Source organism: Thermomyces lanuginosus, assembly GCF_041956635.1.
Source record: "Thermomyces lanuginosus strain ATCC 200065 unplaced genomic scaffold VTN49scaffold_7, whole genome shotgun sequence".
Taxonomy (NCBI): Eukaryota; Fungi; Ascomycota; class Eurotiomycetes; order Eurotiales; family Trichocomaceae; genus Thermomyces; species Thermomyces lanuginosus.
Window position 1 is genome coordinate 922,963 of NW_027192341.1, and position 24,869 is coordinate 947,831.

The following is a 24,869-nucleotide window of genomic DNA, read 5'->3' on the forward strand; positions in this document are numbered from 1 at the left end:
CTGGCAGCAAGCTCGCCAGGGCTTTATCTTATCTTGCACTCGTTTGCTATTCCCATTTTGTTTCAGTATGACCTAGGATCAAGCTAGGATCTAAATTGACAGATACCGTTCATGTGAACTCAGTTCCAGTCATTTACGAACAACAGCAGCAGCCAAGATGGCCATGACCACGACCATCGTTACCATCCTAGTGCTGATTGTGTCGATCGGTCTACTGCCGGCAGTAACCGGATACGTCCTGCGCGCTGTCCTCCGCAGCATTGGCTGGTCCATCGAAAACAAAACGAGGGAACGGAGGGAGTCGATCTGGTCGCGCGTACGCGCAGAGGAGGAAAAATTGCGTGCACAACGGGCCAAGTCCGCGTCGGGCCCCACAGAAGATGAAGATTGGGAGAAAGTAGAGAGTCCACCGGAGGGAAAGACTCATGATCGGGAATCAACGACGGATGGCTGGGAGGGCATCATTGGCTTTTTCCATCCATTCTGGTGAGTGGAATGGGGATTGGAGCTGTAATACGTTGCTGATGATGTACTAGCAACGCCGGAGGTGGTGGAGAGCGTGTGCTTTGGGCAGCCGTAAAGGCGACACAGCAACGATGGCCAAAGGTAACACTGTTCAGAGTATAAAATGGCCTTGACTGACGCTTTGCAGGCTGTGTGCGCGATCTACACCGGCGACGATATTACCAAGGAAGCTATGCTTGAGAGAGTAAAGGTCAGACTAAGCTCGAATCAAAATGAACGGGGATGATCGAATGCCGGTGCTCATTGCGACTAGACTCGGTTCAATATCGAGCTCCACCCACCCACGGTTTTTCTTGTGTACCTTTCTACGCGGAAGTACGTCCTTAGCAGCATGTACCCGTTCATGACCCTCCTGGGCCAATCGTTGGGGTCGCTGATCGTCGCATACGATGCGTTCAATCTGCTGGTTCCGGACGTGTACATTGACACGATGGGATATGCATTCACCATTGCGCTGTGCAAATATCTGTTCCCGAGCGTTCCGACGGGGGCATATGTACATTACCCAACCATCTCGACAGACATGCTGGAATCATTGGACGACCAGACGGGCACCAAGGGGCTGAATGCGGGTTCCGGGTCAGGTTTCAAGGGGGCTGCAAAGAGGAAGTACTGGGAATTGTTTGCGCGATTGTACGGATGGGTGGGAAGCAAGGTGGACGTGGTGATGACGAATTCTTCTTGGACATCCGCACATATCAACGCCCTCTGGGGCCCGTGGCGGAAGGGACTGGTGCACAAAGAGGCGCGGGTGACGTTCCCCCCGACCGCCGTGCTGGAACTGCATTCGGCAATCGAAGTCAACGCGCAGACGGAAGCGGAACGGGAACCGATTATCCTGTACATTGCACAGTTCCGGCCGGAGAAGAATCACTCGCTGGTGTTGCGGGCGTTTGCACGCTGTCTGGAGAACCACCGACGAGCCCAGCGGGATGCAGCGGAGCCGCGGCTGATCCTCATCGGCTCGGTGCGCCACGGCAGTACGGACGAAACGCACATCTACAACCTGCGGCTGCTGGCGCACGAGCTAAAGATCCGCGAACAAACCACCTTCCTCTTTGACGCAAACTGGCCTACAGTTCTGGATCACCTGCGGCGGGCGTCGATCGGGACCAACGCGATGTGGAACGAACACTTTGGGATTGGGGTCGTCGAGTACCAGGCGGCAGGGCTGATTTGCGTGGTGCATGATTCAGGCGGGCCGCGCGAGGATATCGTCACCGATCTTGGGCCTGGCTCTGCAGAGAACGGCAACAGTGGTGCGACCGGCTTCCGGGCCGCAACGGAAGAAGAGTTCGCGGCAGCGTACGAGGCCGCGTTGGCGCTTCCGCGGGATGAGAAGATTGCCATGAGGCTCCGCGCGCGGCAGTCATCGCTGCGGTTCACAGAGGAAGAATTCTCCAAAAAATGGATTGAGGGAGTCGAAAGCTTGCTATCCCTAGCCCCTTAGGTAGATGTCGTCACATGCGTCGAATGGATAGATAGATGATCTCCAACTCCTCGTAAACATGGGAAACGAGGGCACATTGGAATTCTACAGAGGTTCCTGCGTAAACCCTACCTCGTCCACCTTTAAATCACCCTCACAATGTCCTTCCAGCTAGAACGTCAACATCGATACAATCACTGGAACGAATATGAAGAAGGTATATAGAAGCTCATACCGCCGCAGCTAAAGAACGAGGCGCTGGTAGCAGCAGCGGAGTCGGAGCAAGAACGGCAGAGATTGACAGCATGGCATTGGCCCTTTTCATGATCAGGATGAAGATGAGTAGACTCATTCGTATTCATTGCTTGATAGTATGTATGTCACTCTCGACTCTAGCAACTAAGTATTCAAGATTATCAGTTCGTTTCATCGACCGGACCAGATGTATCAAATCAAAGCCAGCCGGCTCGTGTTAAATAAAGGACAGGCAAAAGGTGAAATTCACCGAGAAAAAAAAAAAAACACCTCTAAAACACGAACAAGAGGGAAAAAAGGAATAAGTATTTCATAATTTCATCAGAGTCAATTCCACCCATTCAATAGATATTGACATATTCCCAACCAGCCCAAGATTGCGGAATAGGAAAATGAGAAAGAAATGACCCCCATCAACGCCCACCATCTACATTCGAAAAATTTGGCCGTATTCTGACTCCCTGTAGATCATGTGTTGAGCTCCATTTACGTTCCCGGGCCCGGCTAGCCGAGATGATGATGATACATTCCTGGTGACGATGAAGGTCCATGGTAGCTCGACCCTAGCCCCGAGTCCTCATCATCAAAGCCTAGCTCGCCGCCCGAGCTTGCATCGAAGCTGCTACGTCCGCTGACGTCGTTGGCGTCATCTCCACCGGCCGCAGCGAGCTGGTCCCATTGGATAGTTTGGAGGGCCGGGTATTGTGCGAGCAACGCGGCGGGAAGAGTGAATCCGCCACCGCCGGACATCATCATTGGTTGTGGAACCGGCTGTAGGTGCGCTTGTTGTTGCTGTTGCTGTTGCTGCTGTTGTTGCTGCTCCGCAAGACTTCGGTTCCGTTCATTCGCTTCCTCATCTAAGAGGGGTTTAATGCATACTCGGCCAGCCTCAGACCGGAAGTGCCGACCCAGAGCATCGGCACGCGCAAAGCGCCGGCCGCATCCCCACTCACCACCGTTCGCCAGTTCTCCATGGCAGACAAATTTCTTCTCGCCCGAGTGGAGTCCCTCGTGGCGCTTGCGATCATGTTGTCGCGCAAACGCCTTGCCGCAGACGGTGCACACGAATGGTCGTTCATCCGTGTGCGTGCGCAGATGCGATCGCAGATTGTACGCCCGCGTGAAGCGCTTCGGGCAGAGATGGCATTGGAATGTGGCCGGGTGCTTCTGCACCCGCTTCGAGTCCGACTGCGAGGAGCCGGAGCGCTGCGGATCGGCAAGATCCAGAATGTAGTTCCGGCTTTCGAGCGACGATGTGGACAGTCGCCGATTCGCCCGGCCCGCTGGGGACGGGTCTCTGGACCCCGGATTGCTTCGCGAGGAATCAAAGGGCGATAGTGACCGCGGCGACGATACGGCTAGCGGTTCCAAACTACTCGTCGTGGACACCGAGTTTGAAGCCGGACGGCCCATAGGTCGACCAAACGGGTCAGACTTGCTCCGCCCACGTGATCCTGGAAGAAACCTCTTATCAGCCGGAGGATAGTCACTGGATTAGATCGATACATACGAGATGGAGGGCTAAGAGCATCCATGTCGCCCTCGTTCTCCGGACCAAAGCTTGGCACGCGCGACGGCGGCGCCAGCTCTACGTTAATCGATGGTGGTGCCATCTGAGACGCTTGGCCCATTTCGGACGACTGGGTGTTATCAAGACCAGGGAATGGCGATGGCGCTGGCGAGTGGGAATAGATGCCTTCATTGGGAATATCGTTGGTTCCTTGCGGGCCAGGTTGCGGGGACAGATACGGACTATGTGCCGGGCTCAACCCTTGGTGTTGCTCCGACAAACTAAAGGACTCGATGCCGAGAACGTTGTCAAAGAGACTCGGGTCGTTTTGCGCAGAGAGCATGGGAGAAGGATTGGCCTCAGCATCAAAACTGTCATTGTTCGGCATGAACGGGGAATGCGACACAGACGAGACATCGGAATGCTCGGAAGGTGCCCGGCGATGGGTCTGAAAAGCCGGCTGGCTTAACAAGCCTTGCCAATCCTGTTGGCTTGTGATGTATGCGGCGCTGACCGGGTCCAGGGAAGTATGGCGCGAATGCTGGGGGGAGTACATCTGTGGGGGGGACGTGTGATTGACGGGTGACTGGTGTTGCTCCGGGGTCAGGAACTGCGGCGACGAGACATCGCTTACTAGATCCGCCGGATTGACCGAGGCGCCGGCCCCTCCCCCCGCGGACTGCTGTTGTGAGTGTGGATCCAACATCAGCGACGACGGGTTCAGGTTCCCATTATTCCCCTCCGAGGGATACTGGTTAAAGTCAAAGTCGGCCGGATTGGAATTGAGCAGGTTGGAGAAACTCTCATCTCGCTGCTGCGCCGCCGATTGTTCGAGCTGACTGGCAAAGCTCGCAGCAAAGGAGGGCGAATACTGTTGGCTCGTACGGAAGGGCCCCTGATCATGCTGGGGAGATTGCGCAGTAACGTAAGAGTATTGCTCGGTGCTGGTCGAACCCTGCGTCGACGGCGCGTAGGACATGTTACTAAACGGGCTGGTCGTTGTTGCGGTAGACGGGGTATCCATCGGAACGCCAGGATCTTGGAATGGATGTGGCGAGGGGCTGACACTGCGATGCTTGACGCCCACGGAAGGAGATCTGCCGCGTTCGATTTGACCTTGAAATGTATCCATGGTAACTCTGTGTAGGGGAAAGAGTGGTCAGGAGAGCGGGAAAGTAGTCGATTTAACCCTAGCAGTAGCTAAGCCCCACGCAGTTCAGACTAGAGCTAACAATATGGATATTAACGTGCGCAGCTCGGCAGGCACAGCGGAACGTCAGGTTAGACCAGAGGCATCCACAGTCTCGAATGGATCGACGGCCGAACGCGAGTGTGCCCTGCGATCAGCCTGGCCGCCCATCCGCCGCGGAGAGGAGAGATCAAAACACGCCGAGCACTCGGGGTGATAGACGATCACGGCGGCACCACGGCCACGGAGAGAAGAGACGACGGCGACCCAAATCGGCGCACAACGGAACGGCATCGACGGGTCTCAGTGCACAGTCAAGAGTAGTCTTGTGTGGATTGATAAATGGGAGCCGACTCGCGGCGGTGATGGAGAGATCCAAACGAGTCGGGGGGGTGCCCAAAGCGCCAAGGGCCACCAATAGACTGGATCGACGCACTAAGCCATATCGGGAATGGCGGGAGTTGGAGGCACGAGATTTGGCGGAGGGAGTTTTGTACACGGGGTCGATAATTATGTGGTCTATCAGAAGTAGCACGGCATGCGTCGTCCTCCCGGGTCCGCGCGAGTCGCGGGACAATAAGGGCCGCCCTGAGAACCCATCACTGCCATTCCAACATTCACCTGGAACAATGTTGATCCGGATGAATTGATGACTAATCAGTAACTTAACCACATTACGATCTGACATGTGAAGAGGGGTACGGAGTACTCAGTATTTCAAACTGCAAATTTCAGATTCTTCACAAATTTTCGCACGGCATAAAGTGATCCACGATTGGACAATCATGAAGCGGCTGAGCGGAATAGAGTTAAGCTAAAGCTTACTTTTGCTACTGTGGAGGCGTTTTATTGGTTTGATTGATGGATCAATGTGGGCCGGTATCGGACGTGAAACTCAAATGTGTTTCGTTATTTTCACTTTCAGTCCGATTTTGGAATATCAACCCTAGCAGTGCCACCTCCCACGGAAGTCCTGGACAGGTAGACATCACTGCGGTTTGATCTCTGGTCATAGGCATTGTGCAAAGGGATAGCGCGAAGAAATAGAAGCAGCTGTAGAGGCATGTGTATACGCAATCCAAGTCGAATCACTTCGAAGTAGTAAGTTAACCCTACTATTTCTATGACTTTGGAGGAACAGAATATTCCCTCGGCCCTTCTGTACTCAACACCACCACGACTGAATCCCTGCCGAGCACTGCCTTCCCGGCATCTGGATCCTTCGCCAGCCGCCAGAGCGCAGCGACAGTCGCTGCGCCACAGGGCCCGGCAGCAACCGCCGGCCGTGACAACAATGGTGAGGATGCGGGAGACGCGAGATACCCGACCGCCTCATGGCTCTGTCGACACGACACGGTAACGGCGACATCGACGAGCCTCTGCAAATCCGGCCATGCGGTGGCCGACGCTGTCCCGCAGTTGAGACCTGCCATGATGGTCTCTGACGTCGAGACAGTGACGTGCTTGCCTGCACGGAGACTCGTCCACAGACACGCTGCTGTGTCGGGCTCAACGGTGACGACCAACACAGGTTTGTCGCGGGACTTGCAATACCGGGCCACCGCATGGGCCAGACTGCCGACGCCGACAGGCACCACCACTGCATCGGCGACGAGTCCGAGCGCGGCGAGTTGTTCCTCAACTTCTGCCATCATCGTCGCGTAACCTTCGACGATCCATCCGGGAACGTCCACGTAGTCGGGTGGCAAGGAGGTATCCTGTATCAGCACCGCGGTAGACGTTCGTGCGGCATACTCGGCGGCCTCGCGCACCGCGGCATCGTAATCTCCGTGGACAAGTTGAACGGCGACAGTGCCGGGCCCTTCACCTGCAATCAGCTGCTGAGTGCTCTCATGCATGTGCTCCGGGACAAAAATAATGGCTCGCACACCGAGGACCTTGTTTGCCATATATGCGACGGCACGGCCATGGTTTCCCTCCGTGGCGGCTACCAGAATCACTCCGGCCTGTTGTGCGCGGGAGGCGAGCTCATCTAGACTGGAACGTGTCGGTGACGATATTGACAGTCCATACAGTGAAGCCAACGCTCTGTAGCAACCCCATGCGGCACCTAGAATCTTGAACGCTGGGAGCCCGAATCGGTTGCTTTCGTCCTTAAGGAAGACGGCCCGCACGCCTAGGTCCGAGGCGAGGTCAGGAAGGTTTACCAGCGGGGTAGGGCCGTAGCCGCGGAGGGATTGATGGAGTTGTCGGGGACCAAGAGTGTCAACGGGATCGCACCGCTCCGTTGCAGCGGAGGGATTGAGGTAGATTGGTTGTCGGGAGGCCATTTTCTGGTTCCGCTGGAAATAGTTTGGATCGTAACGAACATTCAAAACAAGTGGGGATATTTTCAATGGATATCGCTTTATGGATACGAGGTTGAACGAGCAGTACGCAGTAGCCGAACTCAAATAACAATACTCAATCCGACGATAACATCCATTGCAAAAGAACGCCACAATATGTACAGAGAAACGAATCAAAAACACTAACGCCTCCCTATGCTCGTCACTCCGATCCCCAGCAAATGCAAAACCCAGACCAGCGTGGAAAAAGGCCACGACCCTCGTACTGTACAACTTGCCCTAAAGACAAACCCAAGACAAAGGCCAAATAATTCCCGGCCACAGCAAATGCAAGATAGAAATCGTTGAACCCAAGTCCCATGCCCATGCGTATATAAAGTTGCCCAAAAAAAAAAAAAAAAAAAAAAACAAACCCAGCCAGCACACATGATCAATCTCAGTAACAGAAGATCAAATGGAAGGAAAAAGTAATCTCCCCAACCAGAGTTAGGTAAAAAGTCGTCAAAACAAGGCATCATCGCCGCTTTCCAAAAACGATGCCCTCGTCCTCGGATTCGTCATGCTCGTCAGTTTCTTGTTCTCGCCGGGATCCCTTGACAGTAACAGTGTCAACAGTACGCAGCATCGACGGTACAGACTCGTCCATTTCTTTGGGCCGCTGCTCAACGGCGAAGGTCCGGAAGCCGTCGCTGCATAGGGACGACGCCCCGGAAATGACCGACGGAATGCTGGGATGAGAGGTGCTCGGCGACATTCCGTCATCCACCGATGTCGACGAAATTGTCGTCGCTGATGGGGGAGACCTCGTCATGCCGGGGTTTTGAAAACAATGAAACGAGTCACGTGGGCTGACATCGCTCGAACTGGAATTGTGGTGCGGGTCGAATGACGACGCCTGCTGCTCGAAATGCAAGTCATCCCCCGAATGTCCCGGCGAGGTTGGCCTGGATCCGTTGTCCTCATCGGGGGTCATGTGTTCTCCGTGCGCCCTCCAAAGCGAACCCGGCGGAATAGGGCGAGCTGACGACGCGCGGTCCGTGGAAAAGAGTTGGGATCGGGATGCTCTCTGTGGATGCGGACTGTAGACAGTCGAATCGTATTGAGCATCGCCGTCGGGTAGGTGATTGCCGGCCAACGGCGAGACTTCACCTTCCGAGACGTCGGATCCTCGCCGTTGGCTGGACGCACGAAAAAACCCTCCGGAACGGTAAGAGTTGGATGGAAGGGATGTCGAATCGGGATGGCTGCGCGGTGGACTGGGGGCCCGCGCATCATCAGAGACCGGCGCACGGATAGTTTTCGTCGAGTCCGCACTCGACAGCACGGATGCCGCCCGGGCAGAGCCATGCCGTCGAAGGAGACCCTGACCCCGAGGTGCATGACCCAACGATTCGCTGCCTCTTCTCGGCAGGTACCCAGACGGGATCATATGCGCACCCTCGGGACTGACTGAAACACTATGAGATAGGGGATGTTCCGGTTCCCGAGAACTTCTGCCGATGCGATGCGTGTCTTCATCTCCCCGAAGGCTGGCACGGCGGCCCTCCCGGAAATCCCGAGACGAATCCGTGTTCAAACCGGTAGCGCTCGGGGTGCGCCGGCGGCCATCTCGGCGGCTATCACGCCGATTCACGATGTAGCTGGACAACCGGGCCACGGAGTTCTTGACGCGGTCGACAAAAGGTACCTTGCTGACTGCGCTCGTTACTTCCTCGTTGGACACCTCAATGCGATGCACCTTGCTCTGGTCGGTCTCCTGTAGCCAGAGATTCCGATCCTTGGGCAGGCCTTTGACAACCCACGGGTGCTCCTTGATGGCCTTGATGGAGATGCGCTGTTGCGGATCCTTGGTGAGGAGCCGCATGAGGAGGTCTCGGAGGTCCGGATCGATATCCTCATATCTGAGTTCGTCATCCCGCCGTTTGCTGCTGGGAATCAGGTCGGGGTCGGATGGAGTGTCGTACTCCACGGGCACGAGGCGCTTGCGGGGAATGAACGGCTCATCCTTGCCAATAGACTGGAAAAGACCATACTCGTCATCCGACACGAACGGGAGCCGGCCAAAGATCATGCCGTAGAGCGTAACACCGAGCGACCAAATGTCGATGGCGGCCGTGATCTTCGGAGCTCGGCCTTGGTCGAGGTATTCTTCGCTGATGTAGCAGAGTTCGGGCGCGTAAAACGCAGGAGTGCCTACAGTCTTCGACAATTCCCCTCGGGCGTCATCCAACTCAGCCGCGTCCTTCTCGGAGACATGCTCCTCATCATCATCGCTAATCGGGCGCCCCAGATACGAAACCCCGAAGTCAGAGATTTTGACCTCCTTTTGGGCCGTCACCAACAAGTTGGCGGGCTTGATGTCACGGTGAATGATTCCTTGGTAGTGCAAGTATTCTAGCCCAAGGAGGGCATCCCGAAAGGCGTTCCGCGCCTCATCAATGGTCAAGCACGGGACATAGGACAGATCATCATCCTCTGCACTCTGGCAAGCCACTTCAAGTTCCGGCGGGAACTTGAACAGGCTCGACGCGCTGGGCCGGCGTTCACATGGATCAGCAACGTAGGGACCGTACATGCTTCCGTCGAATGCCGACAGAAACGAGTATTGGTTGTCGCGTTCACCCGCCGCAAGGTACTGGTCAATAGACGGGACGTTGGCACTCTCAGAGAGATCTTCCAAGTTCAGATTCTGACTGACCGTGCGTGATAAAGAGGATTCCGACGTCTCATCGTCGGAGAGGCCCCCATGCTCCAAGCTCCACGCCGGAATGGGTGGATGCTTTTTGGACTTGGCTTGTGCTCGATACTTCTCCCGAGTCAGTTCTCGCAGGCGCTCTTGATGCTGGATTTCGCGCACCATTCGCTGTGCCTCCTCCAGTGTGGGCGAATCATATATGCCCTGCTTTTCGCGCTCCATGCGCAGCTTGTCCACCTGTACAATGGCGTTATTGCCCTTTTTCCGCCACTTGATCTCTCCGTTCTCTACATATTCGAGAACGATGTAGACTTTTTGCAAGTTTGGATCATCGATGACTTCTAGCAGACTGACAACGTTAGGGTGACGAGCCTTCTTGAGGATAGCTACTTCTTTCTTGACTTTATCTTCAGGGTCACCGAGTTTGCCCAGGCGCCGGCGCTTGGAATAGCGCTGAACGATCTTGATCGCGACACGCTGGTTGGTATAGATGTGGCGACCCAACTTGACCTTGCCATGTTCCCCTCTTCCTAGCTCTTCTAAAATCTCGTAGTCGTTGATTCTCTTGTTGCCCGTTTCCGTGTTCCGCTCGATATCGGCGGTGTGAGTCCTGCAATACCGTCAGCTGCGTGCTCACGTGAAGGAGAAATAATGCAAATAACTTACTCCTTTGGCGGTTGGAGGTGCATCGGGTGGAGCAGGTGCGGACTGCTCGGCCGACTATCATCGGAACCGATCGAGGGTGAAGTCCGGGCGCTCCGGCCGGAGAACAAGCCGGGGGTAGAGGATCCGCCGATGCGGAAGGACGAGCTGGAGCGATCAGTGTTTGAAGGATAGGAACTGCGACCGCGTAACGGGGGTTGATACTGGAGCGCGGAATAGGACTGATTGGGATAAACGGGGTAGTCCGTCGGCGACGAAGACTGACCCGGCTGCGACGGGGGTACGTGCAATGAGGCAGGAGTGTCGGCCTGATGCGACGCCCGACGGCCCAGTCGAGACCGATAGGTATGCTCGGAGCGGGCGTCGGCGGCGATGGCGTCTTCGTGTAGCGCCTGCAGGGAGCTGGAGGAGGTCTTGGCAGATGAAGCGCGCGAGTCGCTGGACGAGTGTGGCAGGAAATGCGAGGCGACATGAGAAATGGCCTGGTAAGGCGACATGTCGCTGCGGGACGAGGGCATCCGCAAATGATGCATCGATGCCTGCATGCGGCTGGCGAAGGACGGGCCGGGGGAGTCGGTCGCATCCGTGCTGTGCGGATCGTGGGCGGGGTGGTGCCGATCGGGGGAGTTGGAGCGGTGGCGGGAATCGTCGTGGTCGTCCCTGGACGACCGTCGCTCAAAGAGCCCCATCATGCTGAACTATCCATGTATCCAAGCATGGAACGCATGTCTTCGGGAGGCTGCGATGGGATTCTCCCGCAGCGAGGTGATCCCGTAGGCACACCTGGCCAGATGACAGTACGACACCAGGAACTCGACCCTGGGTAGGTCCCGACGGGCATTCGTCCACGAAGCGGGAATTAGTTGGCGATCATTGACAGCGAATCGACTGTGTACCGCCCTCACGGAGACTTGCGATTTGCTGCTCTACAACTCTCAGAGACGATGCTGCTGAGGCTGATGGCAACGGAAGGGATCAGAGAGGAAAAGGGCCGGGCCGGAAAAATAATGTGCCGGGGGAAGCTGGCAGGTGGGATTTCGACGCTTTGGGCCCGTCTTCGTATCGGATCAGATTAGACTTTCCGGCAGTGGGCCTGTTTGCAATGTTTGCTTGCCCGTTTCGATCAGCAGAGGAATGCCCCGTCCGTAATCTTGCCACGAACTGCACACCTCTCCTCGACGGGGAAAGAAGACGACGCAGCACTTGAATTGAAAAAGAAAAAACGTGACCACAACAGTTGAATGAAAAAGGATGCAGATTGCAGAAGAGGAAGGAGCCCAAAAAGAAGGAGCGGCAGCGAAGAGAAAAAAGGGAAGCCAAGCAGGAGAGGGGGTGTCAATCAGGCCGCCATGCGTGCCAAGGTTTCTCATCTCAACCAGGCAAGAGGTGGTCCGTGTGGCGCCATGACCTTCCAGTTTGGACCCTGAGCATCAAACCTGGCAATTTAAATTTTGTTCCGCAGGTTTTGATTGGTGCTTTTCGGGAAACTAGTCGAATGCGGAAATTACTAAGACTAGCTCATGCCTGCCATACTGAAGGTTGAAGCGGTCCGTGAGCGCGGCCCACTACAGAGCGAATCTCATGATTCGGAGCACGCTGATTGGTGGACTTTGATTACTTTGGATCGGATCAACTCGGCTTCCGTGGGCCGCCCGCTCCGATCGTTTCAAACACCCCAAGCATTCCTGGTCGTTAAATGACTCGTGCGAGGGGGTTGGGATCCTGATGTCAGGAGACAGGGATGATGATATTTCCAAGATAACCCCTCAATGACTTGATTTTGAGAGTTGGCGAAAAGCCAACAAGGCAATATCCCAGAGTCAATCGCAATCAAGCAGACAGGGGGCCTTTTCAGCTCCATTGGTGCATGGAAATTTTTTGACAACTCGGTGAACTTAGGGCTAGGGCTAGGGTTGAATGATATCACGTGAATCAACCAATCACAAGCAACCTCCGGTCTCGGACTAATCGGCCTTGGCTAGTTCCAGCTCTATGGCGCTACAGAGCCGGTTGTCCCTTCAACAGCTTGGTCAGCATCGCGGGGTCCAAATTGTAAACAGCACCGTTTGCCAGGACAACCATCTCCGTTTGATTGGCCATGATAAATTATGATTCTGTCCAACAGCATCATCGGGACTGTCTGGGGTCACGGGTCGCACAAGATTGCATCGGAGGGATGGAGGCGGACTTGTGTTTACAGATACTATATACGGATTGATGTACCTGAACTACTCCGTACAACTGAGCCCTAGTAAACAACAATATCAAAGGACTCCTTGCCTTCGCGTCAACGGCGTGCACACGCCATTCGTTTCATGAGTTGATGAATTCAAATACCCATGGGCAGCCTGTTCGCCACATGAAATCATGCCTCCGCTCGGCCTGTCTCGCAGCAGCAGGGCAGTGCTCGTCGGCGGCGTGCTGCTGCTGGCTCTACTAGGCCAACAACCTGTCCATGCAATGGTGCCTTATATTCCATCGCGGCTTTTCTTGCAATCGAATCACAATTTCACTCGAGCCTACTTACTCCACCAAAACCAACAAGAGACGGTGCAGCTGCTAGCGCTTAATCTATCGCACATTGAAGCAACTGATCCACCGTTTGCCGTCCTTCAAGAAAATCTACCATTTGAGAGCAATTCCGCCGGCGACACATGGGTCGCTTTCCCCAACGACCTTGGAGACGTCGTGGTGCACGCGGGCAATTGTCGGGAGCCGGACCCCGGTACCATCTGGACGTTCCACCCGGAAGACTCCAGCTCAGTCGGCAACGGCGAGTGGTCGTCGGCACCGGCCATTGCCTCGGCAGGAAACAGCGACGGCATCGGTCCGAGATACCTTGCCGGCGGATTCGGCTTTGCCTCATCGAAGAATGGTAGCGCGCCAACACTGTACACCTTCGGGGGCGTATGCCCTCAAACAAATGATGACGACGACAACTCGGACTGGGTGTCATTGTCCGATTACTCACGAGTCTTGACCGTACTGGAGCCCGCTGAATCATCGAGTCCATCCCGATATGACGCCATAGCGGTTGAAGCGAAAAACGCTCCTGTAGCCGAAGCAGGATTCGCGGTCACTCCCCTAGCATTAGCAACTTCAACCACGGCGGAGGGCAAGGTGCTGCAGCAAGGCGACTATCTCTTCTTAGGCGGCCACACGCAAAATGCGTTCATCAACATGTCGAGCCTCGCTGTCTTGTCGCTGCCGCAGCAGGCGTGGAGCTTCCTCTTCATGGATCCGACCGTCGGAAACATCGATCAAATGGACAATGCAGCTGGGGCCTCCGATCCAATTGAACCCCGTTCGGGCCATTCTGCGGTGATGACCGCGGACGGAACCCGAGTTGTCGTGTACGGCGGCTGGGTCGCGGACACCGCAACGCCAGCAGAACCGCAGCTGGTGATATTGAACCTACCCGAGGAGTATGGCGGTACCGCGCCGAACTGGTCCTGGTCTGTGCCGCCGCAGCCAGAGGGCGCCGAGATGTCTCCTGGCTATGGAATTTTCGGACACGCAGCGACGATGTTGCCTGGAGATGTCATGCTGATTGCGGGAGGCTACAGCATCCATGCTTCTGAGAAGCGGGCAGAGTCCAGTTTCGAAGCCAACACCCGGGTCTATCTTTACAACGTCACATCCAACAGCTGGATGTCATCTTACACCCATCCGGACGCTCAAACTCACGACAGGAGCTCATCAAGCGGGCTGCTTTCCGTCGGTGGGAAAGTGGGAGTAGCTGTGGGCTCCTTCGTTGCTGCTCTGGCCATCCTGGCCGTCATCCTCTTTTTCTGGCGACGCAAGCGCTGGGCCCGACGCCGCTTCCGGGAACGTGAGCTGCGCAAGCTCGCTCTCGGCGCGGAGCGGCCCCATGTCTTCACAGAGCCGGGCATGGCAGCGAGCTACCGCGGCCCAGGTTCAATGATGCAAGAGAAGCAGCGAGATTCTTTCTTGTCAAACCCGCTTCAGTCCCAGACCAATTACGGTGGGAGACATGCGGTGCCGGCATCGGAGCCGGAGAGGACGGGACTGCTTGTCGACAATATGTCCAGTCCAACTCGAGGAGGTCCGTCGCGTGCAGCTGATATTGCCCATTTGCCGTATTTGCCGTCGTATGATCAGTGGAGGGGCAGTAGCTATGGTGCGGGTCGCATTCATCCAATCGATGAGCGTGAGGAATTCGAGATGCCGCCAGAAATCCTGGAGAAGGAGCAGTCCTCACAGAATGATATGTCCGCCGATCGTCCGGCATCCGCCCATGAGGACAACACATCACAGAAACGCACAGATCACGGTGACCCTTCGAGCTCGGAAACCCAGGAGGGACTAGAACGAACGCCCTCAAACCCATCCGACACATCCGTCGAAACTGCACCATCAGTTCAACGGTCACTAGCCGACTCTGCAAGAATTCGCCTTGTCTCCGGATCCGTTGCTTCAGAACCATCTGCCAAAGCAAATTTGGTAGGCAGCGATTTTCAGCAGCCTTCGGATGCATCGGCTGGACACCACGAGTCTCAGCAGCTTCCTTTCGACCAAACTAGCGCAACAGACTCATTCGCGACGGCACATACCTCCCTAAAACACTCTTTGCAGGAATCAGAGAGTTTGCTGCGTTCGAGCCTCGACAGAGACACGCCACCCGCGTCCCCGACCCGATTCTCAGGCGCGAGCACGAGCTTAAAGCAAACCTCATTGACCTGGGTGGAAAGTCTGAAAAGGACGTTCAGTCGGAAGGGAACTGGCAGGTTTACCCCGCCGACCACGCCCGAAAGTGCACCTCAGGATTCTGTCGCCCATGCCGCTGAGGCAGAAAGAACCCCAGGAACGGAGGTGCCGAGACGAGCGGTAAGCGTGTCAAACAGCTATCTTCAGCTTCGCCGCGGGCCTCGCGACTGGGCGGTTGACGCTCCTGACGATTACTTCTCCGGAAGGGGGGAGATCGGCGACGACGAAGACGAAGATTGGGACGTCGAGGCGGCGGCCCAGGGACGGTTGGTGCAGGTCACCTATACGGTTCCCAAGGCGAAACTGCGGGTGGTCAATGCGGGCGTTGGCGATTTGGTTGTGGGAGATGACAGTGATGAATCCGATCGGGCGGAGCGGGCATCCATTGACGAGATGAAATGAGAATGTCATGATTATGATTATGATTATGACTTTTGGAACGAAGCATGCTGTACGGGTACATGAACAGCAATTTGGACCATGGCTTGATTTGCATGTACTTACAATTAGTTGAGCTAATGTACAAGTTTCCATCCTACCTTGCCCCAAACATCCTACTCAAGTACCTCCCTAGCTCCATCACGAGCGTGTTCCTCTCGACCGAACCTGCATCTGACTCGGGGCTACCCAAGACTTGCATCAAAAGCTCAGTCCATGCTCGCTCTGTGAGGTCATGCAGATTCCGACCCTGGAAAACCTCCCTTGCAAGACCACTAGTGTCTCGATCGTCAAGGGAGATGTTAGCGTCGACGACGGAGCCGCGCTTTACGCGGAGAAAGATCTTCGTCTAAATCAAGGACAGTTAGTGTGCAGTCAGCCGAAGGGTCAATAGAGATCAACGTACAGATGGCGGGAGTGTGTTTGGCAGCGGCGGTCTAGGGCGAGGGTCTTCCTGCGTCGGGAAAGTCGAAAATGTGAATTCTGGGGTCTGCAGGAACTTAAAGTCCAGGGACTATACAATCTCTTAGTGATGCGAATTACGAACTGAGCATACGGGAGCCCACCTTAAGAGTGTCTACATTGCGCCTAATAAACGGCACCAGATCAAGCTGCTCATCCCCCACAGCCCCTGTCACCCAGTTGTCTCCCTCGTGGAGCTCTGCCTCACCGACATGGGCACGTTTTGCACGGCGAAGGGCATCACCGCTCGTGCGGTACAACGCAGCAAACTCATCCATGACATTCGAGATGACGGCCTGTACAGAGAACTCCGTCATGGCATCCTGAAGGGCCCATGAAACGTTCGCGACGGGAGAGCGCACACTGCTCACACCCATGGCATGGATGTACGGCCGAGCAGGAGAGCGGAGATAGCGTCCAATGTGTCCGATATTGGGCGAGTCGAGCAGGCACGTTCCGTGATGTAGCGCGCGGTGGCGGGTCAGCTTGAACGCGGAGCCGGAGATCTTGAAAGCATTGGGTGATGCTTCCTGCTGCGGGTCAAGCGCGGTGGTAGTTGACCCCTGCCTGCGTGCCTCAAGCAGTTGATCACTGCTGCTCAAAACGATATCATGTCGCTCATTAACGTGGGCGGTGACGGCGCCGATCCGGTGCAGCGCGCGTACTACCATGTCCGCGTGTTTGTCGCGCGTAAATGTCTCCCGGGGACAGATCACACTGTAGTTCAAATTCCCTAGATCGTGGAACACGGCGCCGCCGCCGCTATGACGTCGGACATAGAGCACCTCATTGCCATGGTCTTCTGCACCTTCCGCCCCAAACCGCAGAGCGCCCAGGTTGGTTTCCAGCCATGGGTTCTGGTTCCGCCCAATGACTACGCATGGGCGATTGACGTAGAAGAAAAGAATGTTGGAGTCATTCGGAGCGTGTTCGAGGAGGAATTGCTCGATGGAGAGGTTCACGTACGGGTCCGTTGACACGGACTGATAAATTTGGTGTTTGGACGAGCTCCGGCTAGCAAGTTCGGCAAAGCGCGACACTGCGTGTGTCGAGTTAAGGCGATGGAACAGGCGGGGACCAGTTCTCCAGCCTGCTGCAGACCGGCCGCACCGCCATAGTGGACGCATTGGGCTCAATGGGTGAGCTCTGCTTTTCGCGTTGATCGGTTTAAGATTTCTGTGACATAGTTTCCAAATCAGGTTTAGTCTGCCCCGCGATCGGCCAGTCCAAATCGGGAAATAAACTTTTTATCAAAGTCGCCCTCCGACATCGCAAGGTGAGTCAGAGATCAAAAGTTCAGCAATTGATTCTGCTATTGCTCAATTTTCTGTTCCTGAGAAGAACTATAGAAAAGCAGTTCTAATGTCAACGTTTGGCGAGTACTTTCGTGTCACCACGTACGCCTCAACACTCCCGCCACCCACTACATTACTGAACATGTGAAAAACACAGCTACGGTGAATCACACTGCCGCTCTGTCGGCTGCATCGTCGACGGGTGCCCGCCGGGCCTGGCTCTTACGGAAGATGATATTCAGCCGCAGATGACCCGGCGGCGGCCCGGGCAGAGCGCGCTGACAACGCCGCGCAACGAGAAAGACCGCGTGGAAATCCAGTCGGGTACCGAGTTTGGCTACACGTTGGGCACGCCGATTGCGATGATTGTCCGCAATGAGGACCAGCGACCGAAAGATTACGGGAATAACACGATGGATGCGTATCCGCGCCCTAGCCATGCCGACCTAACCTACCTGGAGAAGTACGGCATCAAGGCGAGCAGCGGAGGAGGGCGGAGCAGTGCACGTGAAACCATTGGTATTCACTCTCTATGCTCTTCGTTAAGGCCAAGTTTGATAATGAATTCCAGGTCGCGTCGCCGCCGGCGCAATCGCCGAGAAATACCTCAAGCTCGCGCACGGCGTTGAGATCGTCGCCTTCGTTTCCTCCGTCGGCAACGAGCACCTCTTCGGGTCAAACTATGCAACAAACCCTGAGTTCCAAAAACTTATCGCCACTATCGACCGACAAACTGTAGACTCGTTCGCACCCGTGCGCTGCCCGAACGCGGAGGCTTCCGAGAGGATGACGCGCGTCATCGAAGCGCATCGTGACAGCCACGACAGTATCGGCGGTACCGTTACCTGCGTGATCCGCAACCCGCCCCGAGGGCTCGGCGAGCCCTGTTTCGACAAGCTCGAGGCGAAGCTCGCACACGCGATGCTCAGCATCCCTGCGACCAAAGGTTTCGAAATCGGAACTGGCTTCGCCGGCTGCGAGATGCCCGGCTCGAGCCACAACGACCCCTTCACGATTGCCAACGATGGTAGCTCGCGCCTCGTGCCCAAGACGAATAACTCCGGCGGTGTCCAGGGTGGCATCTCCAACGGCGCGCCGATTTACTTCCGTGTCGCTTTCAAACCCCCGGCGACGATCGGCCAGGCGCAGACCACCGCATCGTACACACTCGAGGAAGGCGTGCTCGAGGCCAAGGGCCGGCATGACCCATGCGTTGTGCCTCGCGCGGTTCCCATAGTTGAAGCTATGGCTGCTCTGACGATCATGGATGCCGTCATGGCACAGAATGCGCGGTCGACCGCCCGCAGCGCACTGCCGCCGGTGCCGGAGGGGTTGCCGACAAGGCCGAAGTATGGACAGTAAATACTAGATCTCCAGTGTATTTCAGTTGATGAGTTATGATAGATAGACTACCCTCATTGTTGCATCGGGACATTTTATCAAAAGTTGTGCACACTCCGGGAGGATTCCGCTAGATACATATGCTGAGGAGAATCAAAACAATAAACACCAAAGACATCCATGCACCTTCAACCCACACCTTCCAACCCGCTGATGAAAACCCAAGTCGTAACATTATCATCACTCATCATGTCATGTGCAGTAGGTAAAACAAATGTCCAGCCGAAGTCCCCATCCACACCCGACAAGAAAATGCAACGAATAGATGCAAAGAGACAAACTAAGTCAACAGCGAACGGTCAACGTCAGACAATTAGAAACTCTTATCGATTCCGTCGACTCGGATACCTGCGTGACTGGCTTGTACCCGTCACCGCCGTGCCATTCATCATCCCCTTACCCTTGCCCGTCTTGCCTCCTTCCCGCTGCTGCTGCTGCTGGTGGTTCATGGCGTTCAGCTGCGCCGCCTGACTGCGCGTCATGCGTCCCGTGAAGCCTCCAGGTGCCGTCGGAAGGTCGTCGTCATCATTCAGACTTAGCCCGCGCATGCCAGATCCCAGCGCCGTCCGCCGACGTGTTGGGGTTTCTTTCGAAACGGCCGTGCTGGCTGATCTTCGGGTTGCTGACGCTAGTTGCTGTTTCTGCTCCTCCGGAGGCGCAAAGGGGTTCATGTACCGAATTGTTCGGTTCGTGTACGACGTCATGACTGTCTCCGTATCCGAGTCAATGGTTGAGACGTCTTCGGAAGCCTCCGATTCAGTTTCGAATCTGTTGAGAAGCATATTTCGGCTGTTGAGAGTCGGGGTAAATGGTGATGTCTGCTGCTGCTGTTGCTGCTCGCCAAAGGACGTGGTTGCCTGAGTACTGCAGAAGGAGAGCGGGGGAGGAGACGAAACAGATAATGCTTGTGATAATGCTTGTTGACTGTCTTGAAATTCGTTCTTGGGCTCGTTTCCGGCTGGTGAATCTTTTGAAGGTGCTGGTGACGACATCCTCGCATGCCAATAGTCGAGCGCTAGCCGCACCGCCTCCTGCGCCGTCATCACCCCCAGGAGCATTACCCCGGAGCCGTCGGAATGCCCCTGGGCAAAACCCCGACGAACGGCCAAGAAGAAAGCTGCGGTGAGTTCGACCATCGACGCCGCGATCTCCCTGCCCTTCATGACCTGCTTATTCAAGCTCTCCAGGAGCGCAAACCCTGCCATCAGGATCGCGCTGACCAACGCCACCATCTCCACGTAATCTCCGGCGAAGTTGGCCAACTTCACTTGTTTAAGGCTCAGCATGAGGAGGCAGATTGAGAGCAGAGACACCCGAAGGACCTGCAGCCACAACGGGCTTTGGCGTATGTCCAGCGAACGCTCGGGCATTGTCGTCTCGGACGACTCATCTTCTGGCGTCCGGATGGTAAATGTCTTGTCAAAGAGATTTTCCAAACCAGTCGTTGCACTGTAGTCGGACTGTGGGAAAAATTTTGGCGGGGCCAACTGCAGACCGGACTCAGGCGTCGACTGCTTCGTCGGGAAAGACGACTGGAACTTGGAACGATTGAACGGATTTTCCGGGCTGCGTTGTGGTTGCGTCTTTTGAGGAACTGGGTTGCGTAGTTGCCATGATGGTGGCTTGGGGGCTTCCGGCAGAGCTCCATAGAATGGCGACTTTTGCGGGGCTATATTCGAAAGCGAGGGCGACTGAGGTTGCACGATGTGCCTCGGTTTTAGGTCCTGTCGTACAGAAGGTGTCCAGTCCATGGCGTCCTCCTCGGGCGGCGGCGTAGGTATCGAAGAAAGCGGTATCTGGGGGTTCCCCTGTTGGGGAGATCCAAGTTTCTCGACAGGAAATCGTTGGAAATCATACGGGTTCTGGTTCTGCTCACGACGGCCGGGGGTAACCGAGCTGATGCTGCCATTTCCCCGTTCCTTGTTTCGCGGAGAAGATGCTAGGCTGCTGTCTGACCAGATCACCAATGGTGATGTGTCGTACCGCAGGATTCTGCTGCCCGCGAATACACCCTAGAGAAGGTTAGTCCAAGAATACAACACCCAACTACCACGAAACCTACAATTATGGTGAAGAAAATCATGAATATGTGCATAGCAAACAGAGCCGTGTCCTGAATGCCATTCGACTTGGGATCCTTCAGCAGCGCCCATACCAACAGACGGACCGCCAGCACGATCAGCTGGACTTGATAATATTGGAAAAGGCCAACGAATCGCCCGTTTCTCCCTTCGACTTTGTACCGGAGCGTCGGATTCCACCAGCACGACAGAATGCCCATCACCAATGCGACGCCTGCATGCGGCGCAAGGTCATTTGCCGTGCACCCATACCGCTCAAGCACTGCTCTTGTACGTAGTATCATAGACAGCACCAAGGGCGAGGAGATTCGGACGAGCACACGATCGCTTGCATCACTGATGCCTATTAGATTCCATGACAATTGGCCAGCGACACTCGTCCAGTGTGCCATAGCACCTATGGACACAACAAGGTTCCGCCAGTTTCGGGAACGCGCCTTCTTTGCCGCGCGACTCGCCTTGCTGCGTTCCATGAGGCGCCGTAGATGGTCGGCTTTCGCTTCGTATCCGGCCTGCCGGATTCTCTGATTCACCCGACTCTCGCACGCTTCGCACACCTGCGGGTATCGCTCCTCCATATTTCTTCGAAACTTTGGAAATTCCCGCTCGTAAGCCGCATAATGAGGGTCCTCGGGATCCGGCAGGTAAGACGCCAGCGCTTTCATTAGGATATTCTGGTTCCGCACGCATTTGTCGCAAAAGAGGCCGGAGTGATCCCGATCATCTTGGCTAAAGGAGAAACTCGCACTGGCAGGTACCTTCTCCGAGTAAGATTCTGTCGCCGTTGTTGGGGGGTCGGTAATCTCTCCATTCTATTTCCTGTTCGTTAGGCAACGATCGGCATGCGAATTCTTCGACGGAACCGTACCTCATCGAGATAGTTGACGGCCTCGCACTGTTGACAACGCCATTCGCGAATCGACGGCGACCATCGTTCCTTTGAGCGCTGGCTGCAATAAAAGCAGCGCAGTCGTTTTGAGAGAAGGGGAGCCATGTCATGCTATGCCGTGTTTTGACGCGCAAGGAGGCCGATTCTGGCGAAATGCCTGGTCATGGGCGAACAACAGGCCAGACAATCACAGGCAAATGGCTAAATCTCTCAGCAATTAGTATCTTATACGGCAGGCATAGGCAACTCTATGAAGCACTCGTCGCGTGAATGTCTTCGGTCGTTTCTTTTAGGAGAAAAAACATTGCAGGATAAACGCCGACAACCCCGAAATCGGGATCGCGCTAGCCGGAAATGGATTAGTCTAAACATCCAGAATGGAATAGTCAAAACATCCACATTGACCCGCAAATCCCCATGCTTTTTGATATCATCCTCGGACAAGCTCTTAGCCCTACCTAAGCTCTAATCCGACCATGTATGGTGCTCTCGGCCATTGAGCTCAATTCAATGGGACTAGAAGGGTACAACAGAGGACTATGAAGATGGCGTGGATACTAATTATATTCTCAATTCTCTTAAGCTTGCTTCTGGTATGACACGTTGCGCGTCGCGACATACGATCAAAGCTCACCGCGTCAAGACCATCCACCTTATCCTGTCATCCTCCCAACAGTTCCGCGTTCCAAAAACTAGGCGCCGGCATGATCCAACGCATCTGCTGATAGTTCTTGGCAGCGGCGGCCATACAGCGGAGATGTTGGCTATGCTCCGTAGGCTGCCGCTCGACCCCACAGTCTACACCCACCGCACGTACTTAGTAACGACGGGAGACAGCTTCAGCGCCACCAAAGCCGCAGGGTTTGAGAAATACCTTCAGGAACGGTACCCCAAGTCAGGATCGTTCTCAATCATCACCATCCCCCGCGCCCGCCGCGTGCACCAGTCGTTCCTAACCGCGCCGCTCTCCGCACTGCAATGTTTCTGGGTTTGCCTCTGCGTTCTCCGTGGGACACACCCGCAAAAACTGCCCCAGGGAGTGCCCCATTACCCGGACTTAATCTTAACCAACGGGCCGGGAACGGCGGTGTGTGTAGTGTTGGCGGCCAAGTTGATCCGATTCGTCCATGCTGTGCCAGGAATTGGCATGCGCAATTCGACCATCTTCCCACTACGAACGATTTTTATCGAGTCGTGGGCGCGCGTCACGACTCTTAGTCTTTCAGGCAGGATCCTCCTCCCGTTCGTCGACCGATTCCTGGTTCAATGGCCGGGTCTGGCGGGGAAACGGGCATGGAAAGGGATGCGTGAGACAGAATACGCCGGAACACTGGTGGAGTAGAGGGCTAGAGGCATGATGGATCGCTAGCCATCGTCAATGAATGGTCAAATCGAGCATGAGGAATTAGTAAAGCTCGATGGACATGGATAATGTCCGAACCCTCACACTGCACGCCGACCCCACCCTCGGTACTCGGGTATTATAATAATCGCGATCGCGTCCGACTCGTAAACTCTCATGCCGTCAACAACCTGTGTTTTTCCTCATTATGAGTCCCTGACGAACATCAAAGATAGCAATTCGAACTGACCATCATGGGATACTCTCTGAAGAACCGCAACGTCCTTGTCGCCGGTGGCTCACGGTAAGTCGGTCCCTCATCTTTAATTGCAGACTGAACAGACTTGATGAACGGTGATACAGCGGCCTGGGCGCTGCAATCGCGGAAAAGTTCGCAGCCGAGGGTGCCAACGTTGCCGTCAACTACCTCTCCAACGAGGCGGCAGCGCAGGATGTCGTTAGCAAGATCAATGCTCTGTACCCGGAGGTCAAAACAACCGTCATCCAAGGGGTATGTGTTTTTAGCCCCCAATCTGAAGGCTCTGGGGACTAACCCTGCATTCGTAGGATACAGGAGTCCAGGATGATTGCATCCGCATCGTCAAAACAGCCGTGGAGGCGTTAGGTGGGTTGGACATTGTGGTCTCCAACGCAGTATGCTCTCCTTTTACCGCTGCCCCAGGCAGAGTGCTCAATTACTATCTAGGGATGGACGAAAATTACCAACTTTGGCGATTTGTATGCCATGAATGAAGAAGAGTGGGACAAGGTGATACTTCTCTTGCTCTCTGCGCGACTAGAATGGATTGCTCAATAATGTCAGTCTTGGGCCGTAAATGTCAAGGGCCATTTCCATATATTCCGTGAGGCAGTGCCTCATTTCAATGCGAATCCCGACGGAGGGGCGTTCCTGATTTCCGCGTCGACGGCGGTATGTCTAAATCCATGAGTCCCTCTTCCCACTCGGTTGTTGTCACTGATGCGGGTATTGCCAGGGCCTTGTTCCGGGAGGAAGTAGTTTAGCCTACTCGGTGGCCAAGGCTGCAGGTACGCACATCTCTCTCCTGCCAGTGGTGGTAGTCCAGTTGAACACTTTGTTAACTGAGCACTCCAGCGATCCATCTCATGAGAGGACTGGCAAAAACCCACGGTCCAAAGATCCGCGTCAATGCCCTCTGTCCGGGTCTGCTTCTCACAGATTGGGTATGTAGCACTACCCTTCATTCAGCTGGGAGAGACGTTGAGATGGCTGATCGTGACTAATAGGGCCACCGATTCCCCGAATCCGTGATCAATGGATATATTGATAGCGTTCCCTTGAAGAAGGCTGTAAGTATCTGATAACCTATATCCTACATTTTATAGACTTTATTATGGGCTCGATGTTGAGATATAGTCTAGCCCGAAGTCGACGAGGTCGCGGACTTGTGCGTCTCAGTGGCCAAGAACACGTCCATTACCGGACAAGCCATCGCAATCGGTACACTGCGTTTCAAGAGATGATATGGAAACGGCCAGCTAACGTTGAACCAGATGCCGGGTTTACCATGCGTTAAAGCGAACGCTCTCTCGTGATAACACACTATGAGTACTATATGTCACCGGCTAGCATATCAACGATTTCTACACATGGGCTACTGTACATGGTTCATTCATAA

The 24,869-nt window shown here is 55.1% G+C and overlaps 12 protein-coding genes across 12 annotated transcripts; 6 read left to right on the forward strand and 6 right to left on the reverse strand.

Moving 5' to 3' along the window:
* Positions 1-157: 157 nt before the first annotated feature.
* VTN49DRAFT_7813 (uncharacterized protein) lies at positions 158-1,975 on the forward strand (the record flags this gene model as incomplete). The annotated part of the gene is made up of 4 exons (XM_069416124.1): positions 158-486; positions 537-606; positions 653-715; positions 779-1,975. 4 exons carry the CDS (start codon positions 158-160, stop codon positions 1,973-1,975), a joined length of 1,659 nt encoding a protein of 552 aa, XP_069272174.1.
* A 738-nt stretch (positions 1,976-2,713) lies between these two features.
* Positions 2,714-4,851, reverse strand: VTN49DRAFT_7814 (uncharacterized protein; the record flags this gene model as incomplete). Its single annotated transcript, XM_069416125.1, has 2 exons — positions 2,714-3,663; positions 3,720-4,851. The coding sequence occupies 2 exons, from the start codon at positions 4,849-4,851 to the stop codon at positions 2,714-2,716; spliced, it is 2,082 nt and encodes a 693-aa protein (XP_069272175.1).
* A 144-nt stretch (positions 4,852-4,995) lies between these two features.
* On the reverse strand, positions 4,996-5,202 carry VTN49DRAFT_7815 (uncharacterized protein; the record flags this gene model as incomplete). Its single annotated transcript, XM_069416126.1, has 1 exon — positions 4,996-5,202. One exon carries the CDS (start codon positions 5,200-5,202, stop codon positions 4,996-4,998), a length of 207 nt encoding a protein of 68 aa, XP_069272176.1.
* Positions 5,203-6,029: 827 nt separating this feature from the next.
* On the reverse strand, positions 6,030-7,199 carry VTN49DRAFT_7816 (uncharacterized protein; the record flags this gene model as incomplete). Its single annotated transcript, XM_069416127.1, has 1 exon — positions 6,030-7,199. The coding sequence occupies one exon, from the start codon at positions 7,197-7,199 to the stop codon at positions 6,030-6,032; it is 1,170 nt and encodes a 389-aa protein (XP_069272177.1).
* A 532-nt stretch (positions 7,200-7,731) lies between these two features.
* On the reverse strand, positions 7,732-11,267 carry VTN49DRAFT_7817 (uncharacterized protein; the record flags this gene model as incomplete). The annotated part of the gene is made up of 4 exons (XM_069416128.1): positions 7,732-9,852; positions 9,916-10,023; positions 10,075-10,522; positions 10,579-11,267. 4 exons carry the CDS (start codon positions 11,265-11,267, stop codon positions 7,732-7,734), a joined length of 3,366 nt encoding a protein of 1,121 aa, XP_069272178.1.
* Positions 11,268-11,279: 12 nt separating this feature from the next.
* On the forward strand, positions 11,280-11,651 carry VTN49DRAFT_7818 (uncharacterized protein; the record flags this gene model as incomplete). The annotated part of the gene is made up of 2 exons (XM_069416129.1): positions 11,280-11,398; positions 11,456-11,651. The coding sequence occupies 2 exons, from the start codon at positions 11,280-11,282 to the stop codon at positions 11,649-11,651; spliced, it is 315 nt and encodes a 104-aa protein (XP_069272179.1).
* A 1,291-nt stretch (positions 11,652-12,942) lies between these two features.
* On the forward strand, positions 12,943-15,705 carry VTN49DRAFT_7819 (uncharacterized protein; the record flags this gene model as incomplete). Its single annotated transcript, XM_069416130.1, has 1 exon — positions 12,943-15,705. The coding sequence occupies one exon, from the start codon at positions 12,943-12,945 to the stop codon at positions 15,703-15,705; it is 2,763 nt and encodes a 920-aa protein (XP_069272180.1).
* A 133-nt stretch (positions 15,706-15,838) lies between these two features.
* On the reverse strand, positions 15,839-17,330 carry VTN49DRAFT_7820 (uncharacterized protein; the record flags this gene model as incomplete). Its single annotated transcript, XM_069416132.1, has 3 exons — positions 15,839-16,090; positions 16,148-16,255; positions 16,308-17,330. The coding sequence occupies 3 exons, from the start codon at positions 17,328-17,330 to the stop codon at positions 15,839-15,841; spliced, it is 1,383 nt and encodes a 460-aa protein (XP_069272181.1).
* Positions 17,331-17,565: 235 nt separating this feature from the next.
* VTN49DRAFT_7821 (uncharacterized protein) lies at positions 17,566-18,860 on the forward strand (the record flags this gene model as incomplete). Its single annotated transcript, XM_069416133.1, has 3 exons — positions 17,566-17,600; positions 17,656-18,017; positions 18,070-18,860. The coding sequence occupies 3 exons, from the start codon at positions 17,566-17,568 to the stop codon at positions 18,858-18,860; spliced, it is 1,188 nt and encodes a 395-aa protein (XP_069272182.1).
* A 362-nt stretch (positions 18,861-19,222) lies between these two features.
* Positions 19,223-21,974, reverse strand: VTN49DRAFT_7822 (uncharacterized protein; the record flags this gene model as incomplete). The annotated part of the gene is made up of 3 exons (XM_069416134.1): positions 19,223-20,911; positions 20,962-21,792; positions 21,849-21,974. The coding sequence occupies 3 exons, from the start codon at positions 21,972-21,974 to the stop codon at positions 19,223-19,225; spliced, it is 2,646 nt and encodes an 881-aa protein (XP_069272183.1).
* A 490-nt stretch (positions 21,975-22,464) lies between these two features.
* Positions 22,465-23,211, forward strand: VTN49DRAFT_7823 (uncharacterized protein; the record flags this gene model as incomplete). Its single annotated transcript, XM_069416135.1, has 1 exon — positions 22,465-23,211. The coding sequence occupies one exon, from the start codon at positions 22,465-22,467 to the stop codon at positions 23,209-23,211; it is 747 nt and encodes a 248-aa protein (XP_069272184.1).
* A 254-nt stretch (positions 23,212-23,465) lies between these two features.
* Positions 23,466-24,714, forward strand: VTN49DRAFT_7824 (uncharacterized protein; the record flags this gene model as incomplete). The annotated part of the gene is made up of 9 exons (XM_069416136.1): positions 23,466-23,515; positions 23,575-23,722; positions 23,779-23,865; positions 23,918-23,980; positions 24,035-24,142; positions 24,207-24,258; positions 24,326-24,414; positions 24,478-24,540; positions 24,613-24,714. 9 exons carry the CDS (start codon positions 23,466-23,468, stop codon positions 24,712-24,714), a joined length of 762 nt encoding a protein of 253 aa, XP_069272185.1.
* Positions 24,715-24,869: the final 155 nt, after the last annotated feature.